Here is a 12,809-nt window from a genome sequence, read left to right as displayed (position 1 = left end):
GTAAACTTGGAGAAAGCCAAGGAAAGGGCAGAGAGCCAGCACTTAAAGTGATAGCAAACAGGAACCATGAAGGGAACTAGAGGAAAATGAATCATATGCACTAGAGGAGAAGAGACCAAAGCAAGAGGACCAGGTATTTTATACTATATCTCCACTGAGGCCAAAAGCTGATATAAGGCAGAACTTTCAGCAAGTGAAGGATGTGCAACTTGAGCATGGTGGAGGAAAGGGGTCATGTGGAATGTTTTTCCTCTGAGAGATCTAGCATTGCAGAGGAGACTTCTCTCTTATCTGGGCAAGAAATGGAAATGGCTGCACTCCTTCGGGAAGTGGCTGAATGAGATGAAGATGATTGGGTAGGGGACTGAGGTAGGGGTGGACTCAGCCTTCCTTGAGTTAGACAGAAAGCTGCTGATCTCTGGACCTTTCTGGTCATTGTTCCCCTCCCTGACCCCTGTCTGGTGCCTCTCTGCTCTGGTCCTCTTACCACTTTCTGAAGGCTCATGACGGTCAATGAGTTCCAGAGCAAGGTCAGAAGCATGGTCTCCTTCTTTCTGCTCCTCTTGGAGGAAATCCACAAATTCCAACAGGGTCAGCTTCTGCCCATCAGCCGAAAAGTTTCCAAACAGTTCCAGCACCTCAACACGCTTAGTCAATGCCTTATAGAACTCTATAAATTCTTGTCCCTCCAGAGTCTCAGATTGGGATGTGTCTGCTGCCTGAAAGAGGGTTTAGAGGAGATTGGACAAACCCTTTAACAGCAACTTTTATGGCCTTGGCTTGTCTTATAAGGACAGTCTTACTGACAGATGGATCCAAGTATGCTTCCACAGAATACATGATACTTGGTGTTCATAGAAGAAGTCACTTCAGTAAGAAGCAAAATTTCAGCCATACCATTTGCTACCAAAAAATTTTTTCAACTAGAAAGAATTGAAATCCCTAAAGGTAAAAATATCCCTTCTATTTATTCATATTCCAGTTGGAGTTTTCTATTGTTCTAAGCACCTGTGAAAGTCTGGCCATGGACAGAGGTTCTTGGGGTCTGATGTAATAACATATTATTAGTTACCTTTTATAAGATTATAAATCATCTTTCCAACAAGACTGGAGAGTAAGAAGCATGGCCTACACTTCCCATTGAGCCTGGCATAGTGCTAAGGGCACGTAATAGAGTCAATAAATGAATGTTGTTCGAAAGGATCAGAGTACTTACGGTCAAGTGAGAATGTGGCCTTGTTTGGCTTCTGCAAATACTTTCCTGAAAGACTCACCTGGAAAAGCTGAAAGGCATGTTCTTGTTCCATTTCCACATTCATCAGGCGTAGTAACCGCTGCACTTCGTGGAAACTCATCCGGCCATCCTGGTTTTTGTCTCCACGCTGGAACCAGTCACTCAGCCATCCAGGTCCGAGTCAAGGCAAAAGTACTGTGTGTGTTTGTATGTGCAGATGTGTGTGCATGTTCATCCACTGACATCTCTTCCTATCTTTGCTGCCTGTCTATCTCCCACACCAATTAATTTTCCACTTAGCTTCTAGAATACCCGCCCCCCCAAAGTACCTATCTATCTTATCCCTGCATGGCTCAGATGCCAGCAGGTACCTCTTTTTTTCAGAAAGTACAGATTCCTTAACATAGAAGTTAAGATCTCCTGTGCCCCCATAATCTGGCCCCAACCCAGTCTTCTCAACACATCTCTGTCCTTTCTTCATTTTAGCCAGAACCCCAAGTTCCCACTCTGTGAGGTCCCAGCTCTCCAGCCTTCAATTTCCTATCTCTGGACCTTTACTCATGCTGTTCCTTCAGGCAGGGGTGTTTTTACCTCCTCTCTTAATGTTCAAATTATACTAATATCCAAGGCTTCGCTAAAATACTGCCTAAAGCTTTCTCAGAATCTTCTCAGCTAGAATTAAATATTTCTCCTTTCTTTGAACAGCCTCAAATAATCTAAGTACCATAACAGTTCCATGGTCCTTAGATTATTTACACAATCCCATCCTCTCCACTGAGGAAAACAATATTTTTGTACTCCTAAAACCTGGCATATAGTGCCTGATACATTCTGCTTAATAGCTGGTGAACGAATGGATGAATGAATGAAAGAACTAGCACAGAAGGTGAATACAATCTAGGAAACTTGAAGTGAGTTGATACCACTAAGTCTTTGAAGGGATTGCTTCCCACTCCTGTGGTAGTTAATGCCACTAGGATCTTCTGTTCAGCTCTCAGGATCAGCATCTTGTTTGGCCCTTGACCTCTTGCTGTCCCTTCCCCCAAACCTAGGAGGCCTGATGCATGCCCAAACTCTGCCTGGCTATGCTTTTTCCATCTCAAACCTTGATTCCTCCTTCAGCATTCTCAGCCTCACATCGGTCTAAACTGCCCCTACCCACCCCATCTGGACTCTTGGGATTCCCTAGCCCTATACCACCCCCCTCACCTGTCTCTAGCCCTGCAGCATCTGCCCCTTCAGTGACTCTGGCCCCCATTCTGACTCCATCCTGCCCGATACTGGTCCAGCCTCTCCTGTTGATCCATGTTGGTGACAAAGTCCACCAATAGCTGGAGCCCCTTCATCCAGATCTGGGCCTCTTCCACACTGTTGGCCACCAGGTCCAAGTTGGAGCGGCGGCCATGGAAGACGATGGTAAAGCCCTGCTCCAGGGGGAACTCCTCTGCCAGGCTGCGCAACAACTCAGATTCATGGCCATTACGCACTGTCTCCACGTCAGAGATCGAGACTGCCAGAGAAGAAGCAAGTGAGGAGACTGAGGAAGACAGTTCACCAAATTGCAGGAGCTAATGATCAAGGACCATTAATTACTCCCTTCTTCTCTGTGAAGCCATAGAGAGGAGGAACCCCAGCCTTTTGGGGCTAAAACCCCAAAAGCTTTAGTATAGGGAGATGCAGAGCCCTGGGTTCAGGATTCCACATGAATCACTGCTGTGTTCATAGGCAGCATGGCAAGGGGCCTGTGCTGGGAATGGCAGGACTGGCTCCCAGCTTTCAGCTGGCAGTATGACACAGACAAAAGACCTTAATCCTCAGTGTCCTCATCTTCAATAAGGGATGGTTCCTTACATGGCCAGTGTACATGGTGATCACAAAAGGACTGGTGGGGCTGACAAATGGAAGCAGAGTTACAGGGTAGAAGCAGTTACACCAAAGCATAATATGCCCAATTTCAGTTCTTCCATTTCAGGTTTGAGAGCTTCCTCTTTCCAGATAGGAGGGAGCCAGAGAAATGCTCCCACCCTCTTTCCTCAGCTGGGAGTGGTGTGGAACGTGAGCTTTGATATGTCTCTAAAGCAGACTCCCTTAGATGCATCCTGTGATCAAATTTTTAGAGGGATCATAAAGTGTTCAGCCAATAGAATGTATACTTATGATGCATTTATGACATTTTAAAATATTCACCATAATGGCTCATATTTATTAAATGCATCTGGTTTCAGGTCCCATGCTTTAAACATTAATTTATTGAGTCCCTATAACCTACTAGGCAGGTACTGTTTAACATCCATTTTACAGATGAGGAAACTAAAGCTTAGTTTAAGTAACTTGTCCAAAGCCACTCAGCTAGAAAGTGTCAGGGCTTTAATCCAGCCAGTCAGATGCCTGAGATCATGCTCTTATTATAATAAAAGTAACAAGATATATAATGTATGATTTATTGAGCCTTTTTATGTTCCAGGACTCTTCTAAGCCCTTTACATGCAATAATTGATTTTATCCTAATAACAGCCTTAAGAGGCGAATACCGTTATAATTTTCATTTTATAGGCTCAGACATAGATACAAGTGGGACAGCATAAGGCAACATCATAGGACCCTGGTCCCTCTCCTGCTATCAGATGCTGTTCTCAGGATTCTATCCACCCATATGCCCACCCCTAGCTATCCATGTTACTTACAGCTGGCCTTGGCTCTGGCTCCGACCTGCCGGGCATGCCAGACGGTCATGCCATCTTCCTGAAGTCTGAAGTATCTTAGCTTCTTCCAGTTTTTGGATCTTACCTTGCGCATCATTGTACCTTTCTGCATCAGCAGCACATCTTGACTGATGGGCAGCCCTGGGCCAGGAGAAGCAGGGGCTGGATAGCCAACCAGGGATGTGGAGGGCCCAGGAGGAGCTCTTGAATAGGGGTTCAGTATCCTCCCCGTCCCTGGGCTGTCTCCCCAAGCCCTCTTCTGCAGGGGTACTCACGGCCTTGCAGCAGGGATGCCATCACCCACTGCTCCACCAGCTGGCACCAGAGTCACCTAAAGGGGTAAGGAGGAGCAAAAGACTGGTTAATCTTGGTGATTTTAGAATAACAGAACAAGGGAGGAAGAGAAGGAAACCAATGTTTCCTGACTGCCCACTATGTGTCAGGCATTCCATCTACATAGTCTGTAGCTCTTTTTACTTCTAATTTGAATTTGGTAACTACAAGGCTTAGAAAGGCTAAGAGACCTGCCTCAAATCACATAGGGATTCAGAATTGAAGCCAAGTATGTCTGATTCTAGAACCTTTGCTGCTTCCCATAGTCATCTCCAGAGAGGGCTAAACCAGGTCTTTCTGCCAAATACTCCTCTCTTTCCCAATAACTTGTATTCCACAAGATAACCTCATGTCACACTGCTCAGCTCCTCATTATTAAAAACCACTATCTTGCCCTGACCAGTTTGGCTCAGTGGATAGAGCATCGGCCTGCAGACTCAAGGGTCCCAGGTTTGATTCTGGTCAAGGGCATGTACCTTAGTTACGGGCACATCCCCAGTCGGGGGTACGCAGGGGGCAGCTGATCGATGTTTCTCTCTCATCAATGTTTCTAACTCTCTATCCCTCTCCCTTCCTCTCTGTAAAAAATCAATAAAATATATAAAAAAAACAAACAAAAAACCACTATCTTGCTGGCAGCCCTTGCAGAATCTAGAATCTCTACATCCCAGTCTTCTCTTCTCCAGATAAAATCATCTTAATCATCCTAACTTCCCTTTCTGGAAGCCCTCTCCATGCTCCCATGTAGACCATCCAGCTTTGAAGTCTTTATTTTTAATTTATTTTATTTTTAAAAAATTTTTTGTTAATCCTCCCTGAGGATATCTTTCCATTGATTTTTAGAGAGAGTGGGAGGAAGAGAGAGAGAAGGAGAGAAACACTGGTTGCCTCCTGCACGGAGCCGTGGGGCCGGGGATTGAGCCTGCAACTGAGGTATGTGCCCTTGATCGGAATTGACCTGGGACCCTTCGTTACGCAGGCCCATACTCTACCCACTAAGCCAAACCGGCTAGGGCTTTTTCTTTTCTTTATTTTTTTAAAATTGATTTTTAGAGAGGGAGAGGAAAGCAGAGAGAGAGGTTTATTGTTCCAGTTATTTGTGCATTCATTGGTTGATTCTCTTTTTAAAAAATATATTTTATTGATTTTTTACAGAGAGGAAGGGAGAGGGACAGAGAGTTAGAAACATCGATGAGAGAGAAACATCGATCAGCAGCCTCCCGCACACCTCCTACTGGGGATGTGCCTGCAACCAAGGTACATGCCCTTGACCAGAATCGAACCTGGGACCCTTGAATCCGCAGGCCGACGCTCTATCTGCTGAGCCAAACTGGTCAGGGCAGAATTGCATTTTTAAGTTTTCTCTACCTACTAAAAAAAGAGTGCCTCCTTTATGATATATGCTAATTCAGGACCTGGTTCATTTGTCCTAGTAAGTAACAACAAACTTCCCTTGAAAAAGACTAGAAGATTTTATATATGGCCACTTGATTCTAGCTTTGCCCCTATAAGAAATGCTCAATTCTTTTTTTTTTTTTTTAATATACTTTATTGATTCTACAGAGAGGAAGGGAGAAGGATAGAGAGTTAGAAACATCGATGGGAGCGAAACATTGATCAGCTGCCTCCTGCACATCTCCTACTGGGGATGTGCCCGCAACCAAGGTACATGCCCTTGACCGGAATCGAACCTGGGACCTTTCAGTCCGCAGGCTGATGCTCTATCCACTGAGCCAAACCGGTTAGGGCGGAAATGCTCAATTCTTGACCAAATCATTCTGAAACTGGCAAAGCCCATGAAACATAAACCTCTATGCTTTTGTATAAGAAAAGTATCTACACTTGAATAGAAATGTTGTGCTTTCTAATTAATAAGTTTAAAATGTTGACATTGGTGAACGTCTAAAAAACTAAAAGAATCTCTGAAACAATCATTTGATTAATGCTCTATGAAAACATCATGCAGCCCTGACCAGTGTGGCTCACTTGGTTGAGCATTGCTCCATGCACCGAAGGGTGGCCTATTGAATTCCCAGTCTGAGCATGTGCCCAGGTTGTGGGTTTGGTCTCTGGTCAGGGTGCATGCAGGAGGCAACTGATGTTTCTCTCTCACATCAATGTTTTTCTCTCTCTCTCCCTCTCTCTTCCTCTCTTTCTAAAAAAAAAAAAATCAATAAAAACATATTTTTAAAAAAACATCATGCAGCTCAACTCTCTATATCTTACAAACGAAAAAGCAGAAGTCTAGAAATGTGATGTGACTTGTCTGAGGCCACAAAGCATATTAGTACCCTGTGTCTCCAGTGGGAAGAGACGATAAAGTCACCTGGGGATAACTAAGTCTTTGGAAAGAAGGTAGAGGTCGCTGAAAATACAGCTTCCCTGACTGGAGCACCTAGAAAAGGCTTTCTAAATGAGCAGCAATGTGCAGGTGTCAGAGGGAATAGAGAAAGTTGGTAATCAGTCTGTACCTAAGTGGGAAAGAGAATTCAAGGCTTCTCTCAAGAGAGAAAGATCCCTGCAATGGTTCCAAAAAAAGAAAAGGTTTTGCTGGCTGAGAATGAATAGGAGAGCCTGGGTGAGAAACCCCTGAACGGAAGAAGGGCTGCAGAGTGCTTCCTGGGAGAGAGAAGTGCATCTCTACTTTTCTGGGTGGAGATACACAGCTTGGAACCTGAGGCTTGCAAAAGCTATATTAAGACTGAAGTAGAAAGTAACAAACAGGTCCCTCTTAAATATCTCAGGTCCTCAGACTCTGGGGTGGGGTGGGGATGGGGGTCAGCCTGGAGCTGAAATTGAAACCCCCTTGCCAACATCCTATAACATCTTCTCTCAGAACTTCAGCTCCCACGTCTGGGGCATAGGGACTCTGGGATGGGGTGGACCTTGGCCCTGGGAGAAGGCAGAATTACCTGATCTTACGCCTGGGTCCAGGAGCCACAGAATAATGTCCTAAAACATGGGAAGCCTGAAAACAGAGCCCAAGTACCAGGATGCCCCTATTTTGGAGCTTCTCAGACCAGCTTTAGAAAGTTCTTTTATCCTCTTTTGTCAAACACTTCCAACCCCAGAACTTGGCATGCTCTTCAAATCCTGCTCCCATTCCGGAATCACTATTTCAAATCTGTATCTAGGTGACATGTGGCCATGCATAAGATGGCCAGTTTCAACACAAGGAGCTACAGAATGTCAGAGCTGGACTTCATTTTATAGAGAAAAGGAGTTAGCACTAGAAAAATTAGCTCAACTGCCAGAGTCACCTAAAATTAAGTGGCAGAACTAGGATAACAACCAAGATCTCCACATGACCAGCTCAGAGATTTCACCAAGACTCTGCCCTTAGAAAGGGCTTTCACTAGGAAGCAGGTTAAAGCAGGGCTAAGAATCAATGAAGAATATCAAAGTTTTGTCTCTCCCTTCCATCATTTCTGTTTCCTCCATATCCCACAAAACAGCTTTTCTTTCTTATTTTCTCTCTTTTCCCCATCCTCTACCTGACCCATACCTTTTCTTTTCCCCCCAACTCACTCTTTTCTCTCCTGTCCTATCTGCCTCTCTACTTGCTCACTTGTCAGCTTCTCTTTGTTCTCTTGTCATCCTTCTCCCCATCATTTCATCCTCTCTCTTTTCTGGTTCTCAACCCATGAGGATTTTGAAACTGTGGTCCAATAGTACATCCCTCCTCTACTCAACCTCACTTTCCCCCGTATCCCAGGAGACTAACTAAACAAACTGCCCAGAGAATGCAACTTAGAACCCAAGTGTTCTAGGTCTCGGTGTTTCCTCTGGTGTCTGAAGGTAAATTGGGAAGGATGCTCACAGCTGGTGCAAGTGTGGTTAGAAAAGACACAAAAGATTTGGGAGTAGGAACAAGAGGCTGGGAGCAGAGGATGAAGACTGTGAGTAAGAGAGACTGGTCTTAACTGTTCCCTCGTGGACACACATGTGGAGATCCTCAAGGGTACAAATAATTTCCTCTATAATACAGATGAGAAAACAGAGGGGGGAAAATGAGGTGGGAAGTGGACAGGTCTTCCAAGCAAGATTGGGTCTTCAACTTCCAGGTAACTTATGGGAGACATGGCAGAATTGTCAACGGCATTACAGTGGGATTCAGGGTGTCTCCGGTCTCCCTGAGGAACAGGAAGGAAGAGGACCATTCTGTCTACTCTTTTTTTCTAAGTTGTTACATTTTGTCTACTCTTTTGCTTCTGAGCAGGATTATGTCTGGTTCATGTAGAGAGGACAGAATGCCCCTAGACATAGGTCCTAGCCCTCAGAATGTCAGAGTTTGAAGACTTTTTATAACATATAATCCAGAGGTTCTTGGCTACATCAATATTCCCTGGAGAGGGTCTTATAACAGAGATTCCTTAGCCCACAATCTACCAGATCAGAAATTCCGAGAATGGGGCTTAGGTAGATTTATTTTTATCAAGCACCTCTGACACACAGGCAAGTCTGGGAAACCCTAAACTCCCTCTTATCACAGATCAAGAAGTTGGGGACCAAAGTCACCTACCTGATTGATGGCAGTCAGGACTAGAAGCAAGTTCTCTTCCCAGAACAGCACTTGGGCATGCCAACAAACGGTCTTGGTCCAGTGAGCAGGCGAAGAACGAGGTATAGAATTCAAACCCTGGCTCTTTCCAAGGAAGTCTCATAACTCTCTATTACCAGGGGTTCCTATACTCCACCTGGGCCATGGCCAACCCTCATTTGATAATCCTCAACAATCCATTAATGAATCCATGCTAAAGCACAGTTATTCCAATTCTCTCTCTCCTTACTATGATGGGGCTACCTCTAAGTGGCAGCCCTGGGTGGCTAAGGAGTCCCATATAAAGAGGTGATTGACCCGAGCCAGCAGGAAAACTGTAAGTCAAAGAGGATAAGCTAGAGAGAACCAGAAGGCCAGAGCCTTGTTCTGGCAAAGGAGTCCAGGGTGATACATATATTATCCTCGCCTGAGGATATGTTTATTGATTTTAGAGAAAGAGGAAAGGGGAGAGAAACATCGATGTGAGAAACATCAGTCAGTTGCCTCCCGTATGCGCCCCGACTGGGGATCAAACCCACAACCGAGGCAGATGCCTGGACTGGGAATCGAACCCACACTTTTCGTGTACTTGTGTACGGGGTAATTCTCCAACCAACTGAGCCACCCGGCCAGGGTGAGACTGCAATTTAATCAAGGCATGTAGAAGGCAGACCTAGGGACTCAGGCAGGACAGAACATGGAAGAGAGGCTGGTTAGAGCCTCCAGGCCCTTACCGTGTGCAGGATAGCAGTCCTGTGTCTGTGAGCTCTGCAGTGCTTGCTCTCCACTGTGGGATGAGGAAACCCAGCCGGCACCTTTTCTCCTTTTCTCCTTTGCTCCTCTTGCACTCGCTGGCTTTCTCCCCTCCTCTACTGCAGTTTGCTGCTGTGACTGGCAGAGTTACAGCCAGAAGGAAGGAGTGGGGTGGGGGGAAGTGTGAGCTATCTTCAGTCCAGCCCACCCAACTCTTAAAGGCCCAGGACACTGGTCAGTGAGGGAGTCGTGGGGATAGAGTGGGTAGAAAAGGATTAAGGGGAGGGATTGGAGCACCACATCTCCAGGGAGGAGGAGCCTGACTGCCCTTCATCTTGGTGCCAGCCCTCGCTGACCCCAATCCAGACTCAGCTCTCAAAGTGAAATCCAAGGAGTGTCTGAGTTGCAGTGCTCCATGAATCACGGCTTTTCATTCTGGTTGGTTTCTCTGCATGTTATACAGCTGTCTTTGCCCTTATTTCCTCTGGCTTCTTTCCATGGTGTCCGTTTCCACCAGCCTGCCTGCTTCTGTATGTCTGCATGCTGCCTTGCAGGGCACTCAGTCTAGCTTCGCGGTGCAGTGAAAGAAAAAAAGGAATAAGATGGAAAAGGAAGATGAGGAGAAAGGGAGGAGAGGAATGATCTTTAGAGTGTAGGGAGACAGGTTTGTATCTTTGTATATATAATAGGCACTCGCTAAATACTTAAGGAATGTATACAGGAATTCATTTGTTCTTCCTTTACATTCATTCATTCTATGACCATTTGCTCAGCACCTCCAATGTGCAAGAACATACATGCATGTTTATAAAGATGTGTGTGAAGCACACTTACCGTGTGTAAGAATCAAGGGCAAAAAGAGAAGCACAAGACTGGAAAGACCCAGCTGGGAAAGGAAGATAATGAGCTTCTTATATAAGGGTGAATGAATAGGCAGCTGAAACAGACACCAAGATTGAGGAAAGAGGGCTAAGTTAGGAGAGGAATGGGTGATTGTAAAGGGCTTTATTGTGGCCCCATACTTCACAGTGAGAAACTGAGGCCCAGGGAAGTTTAGGCAATGTCCTGGACTCATATATCATTAGCAAAGACAACTAGTCCCTTGCACTCTCACAAGCACTGTGAGCTGGGACCTACTTTTGCTCTGCCTTGGAAAGACTGCAGGGTATGGCTCTTTCTGGACCAGTAGATGACAGTAAAATAGCTGAGGGCATAGGGCACAGCCCGGTACTTGCTTGGACTTCTGTGGGATCCTTTTCCAGTGAGGTCTGTCTTAATTATGGGCACAGAGCAAACTAACTGTATAAAATGATGTGATTTTAAGTGTGCTGAGATCTGGCTGTCTCTGATGGCTCCCCCACATACCTCTCAACCGCCTAATATTCTACCATTAGTGATTATTTATAGCTAAACTTTAGTCCCATTAAAATAAAATCCTTCTAAGTGATTACCATAAATGTCAGGATAGTGGTTACTTTTGGGAGGAGGTGGGAGTTGTGATGGAAAAGGCAGAGATATGGCTTCTGAAACAGCTGGCCAAGTTCTATTTCCAGTTCTGGGTGCTAAAAAGGGTCTTCACTTTATAATAAACGAGAGGCCCGGTGCACAAAAATTTGTGCACTGGCAGGGGAGGGGGGGTGGGGGGTGTCCCTCAGCCCCACTTGTGCCCTCTCACAGTCTGGGACCCCTTGGGAGATAACCACCTGCTGGCTTAGGCTCGCTCCCTGGGTGGCAGATGGCAGGCCCGATCCCTCGGTGCCTACTCCGCCTCCCCAGGTCGTGCACATGGCAGGGCTGATCCAGGGGCTGGGGTGCTACCCCGGGTTGGGTTGCACACGGGACACCCCGGGGGGGGGGGGGTCGCACACGGGATGCCTGGATGGAGGCCGGGCAGGCTGGCCGATTGCTGCTGCACCCCCCGGCCGCCCGGGGTCAGGTCGCACATGGACGCCCGCCGCCCTGGGTCGCAGATAGCAGGTCCGGATGGCGGCAGGGCAGGCAGGATGGCGCTGTCCCACCCTTCTGCCCAGGGCCGCAAATAGCAGGCCCAGATGGCGGCAGGGCAGGCAGGATGGCACTGTCCCACCCTGCCTGCAGTATGCAAATTAGCCACCATCTTTGTTGGAGGCTAGTTTGCATATTGCGCTGATTAGCCCATGGGAGGCGTAGTGAAGGTATGGTCAATTACCATGTTTGTCTATTATTAGATAGGATTATTAAGCTATATGTTTTCTTTATGTAGTTTGCTATATCTGTGTTATATTTTATAATAAGAAGGTTTCAAATTTTTGCACCTGATAATTTCTAAAGCCTTACTGGTTTTTCACAATTTATACCTAGGTTATGTTACCATCCTTTAGTGAGAGCCGGTTTTGATAAAGGAAGAGGAGTGTACAGAGAGGGGAGGCAGAATGAGGCCATTATTGGGAACAGGAAGATTATGGGGGTATCAATATTTAAACTGTGATCTCAGATTTTAATTAATAGAGGCCATGTCTCGCATGCTTGTTGCACTCTCCCATTTCTACTTCCTCAACATCATCATGTTCTTATTTTTCTATGCTTCCCCTTCACATTCCCACTCCTCCAGGATTATATATGGTTTGCCTCTTCCTAAGTGATTATTGGCTTCACATTATTTCTGCCCAATCTTCTTCTCTTCAGGAATACTCTCATTCAATCTGGATTTTCTGGGAGAGTCCAGATCTCAAATATTCTCGTTCAGTGTCCTCATAAACAGTGCTCCCAGATCATATGTTCTGATTTTGGGGGCAGGCACTTGGAGACCTTCAAAGGTTAGAATAGCTTCAAAGAGTGGCTTAGAAAACATGCTCATTGCAGGATGCTCTTTAGATTAGGGAGCAGATAGATGGCTCCAGGCACAGGAACTGTCCACCTGGTTTGGTTATTCCTATTCCCATAATGATCCTGGCCCTTCCTCCACTGTTGGCTATTATTAACAGATCCAGAAACCTGATCACAGCAGCAGCAGCACAGAGACTTTCTGGGAACCATGCCCAGGAAAGGACCAGAAGCCCTAAATTGAAGTGAAGGTTCAGCTGGCAGAGGAAGACCTAAACTCTACACTCTCACACTGCCATCCAGACAAGCCTAGACCCTCCTCCTGACATGGAGTGACACCCTAAACATTTTTTCTTTTGGGAACAGTCAGGCTAGGGAGTCAGATACCAGTTTCCCAGCTCATCCAGCCAAACTACTCACACTTCTGAATTAAAACCCATCTTCT

General features: G+C 45.9%; 1 protein-coding gene across 1 annotated transcript in view; it reads right to left on the bottom strand.

The window, feature by feature from the left end:
- Positions 1-9,682, bottom strand: part of PLCD4 (phospholipase C delta 4) — a 28,155-nt gene extending 18,473 nt beyond the window's left edge. Inside the window, exons 1-6 of the mRNA XM_081095432.1 lie at positions 9,544-9,682; positions 4,212-4,267; positions 3,919-4,077; positions 2,516-2,744; positions 1,275-1,404; positions 488-719 (exon numbers count right to left, since the gene is read on the bottom strand). Coding sequence (XP_080951558.1) covers positions 488-719; positions 1,275-1,404; positions 2,516-2,744; positions 3,919-4,077; positions 4,212-4,233 — 772 coding nt within the window. The 5' untranslated portion in view covers positions 4,234-4,267; positions 9,544-9,682. The remainder of the gene's footprint in view (positions 1-487; positions 720-1,274; positions 1,405-2,515; positions 2,745-3,918; positions 4,078-4,211; positions 4,268-9,543) is intronic.
- Between the last annotated feature and the right edge of the window lie 3,127 nt (positions 9,683-12,809).

The sequence above is a fragment of the Myotis nattereri genome (assembly GCF_964212035.1).
Source record: "Myotis nattereri genome assembly, chromosome: 7".
Lineage (NCBI taxonomy): Eukaryota > Metazoa > Chordata > Mammalia > Chiroptera > Vespertilionidae > Myotis > Myotis nattereri.
The sequence above is the reverse complement of the archived record's forward strand: the minus strand, read 5'-3'. Positions and strand labels throughout refer to the sequence as shown.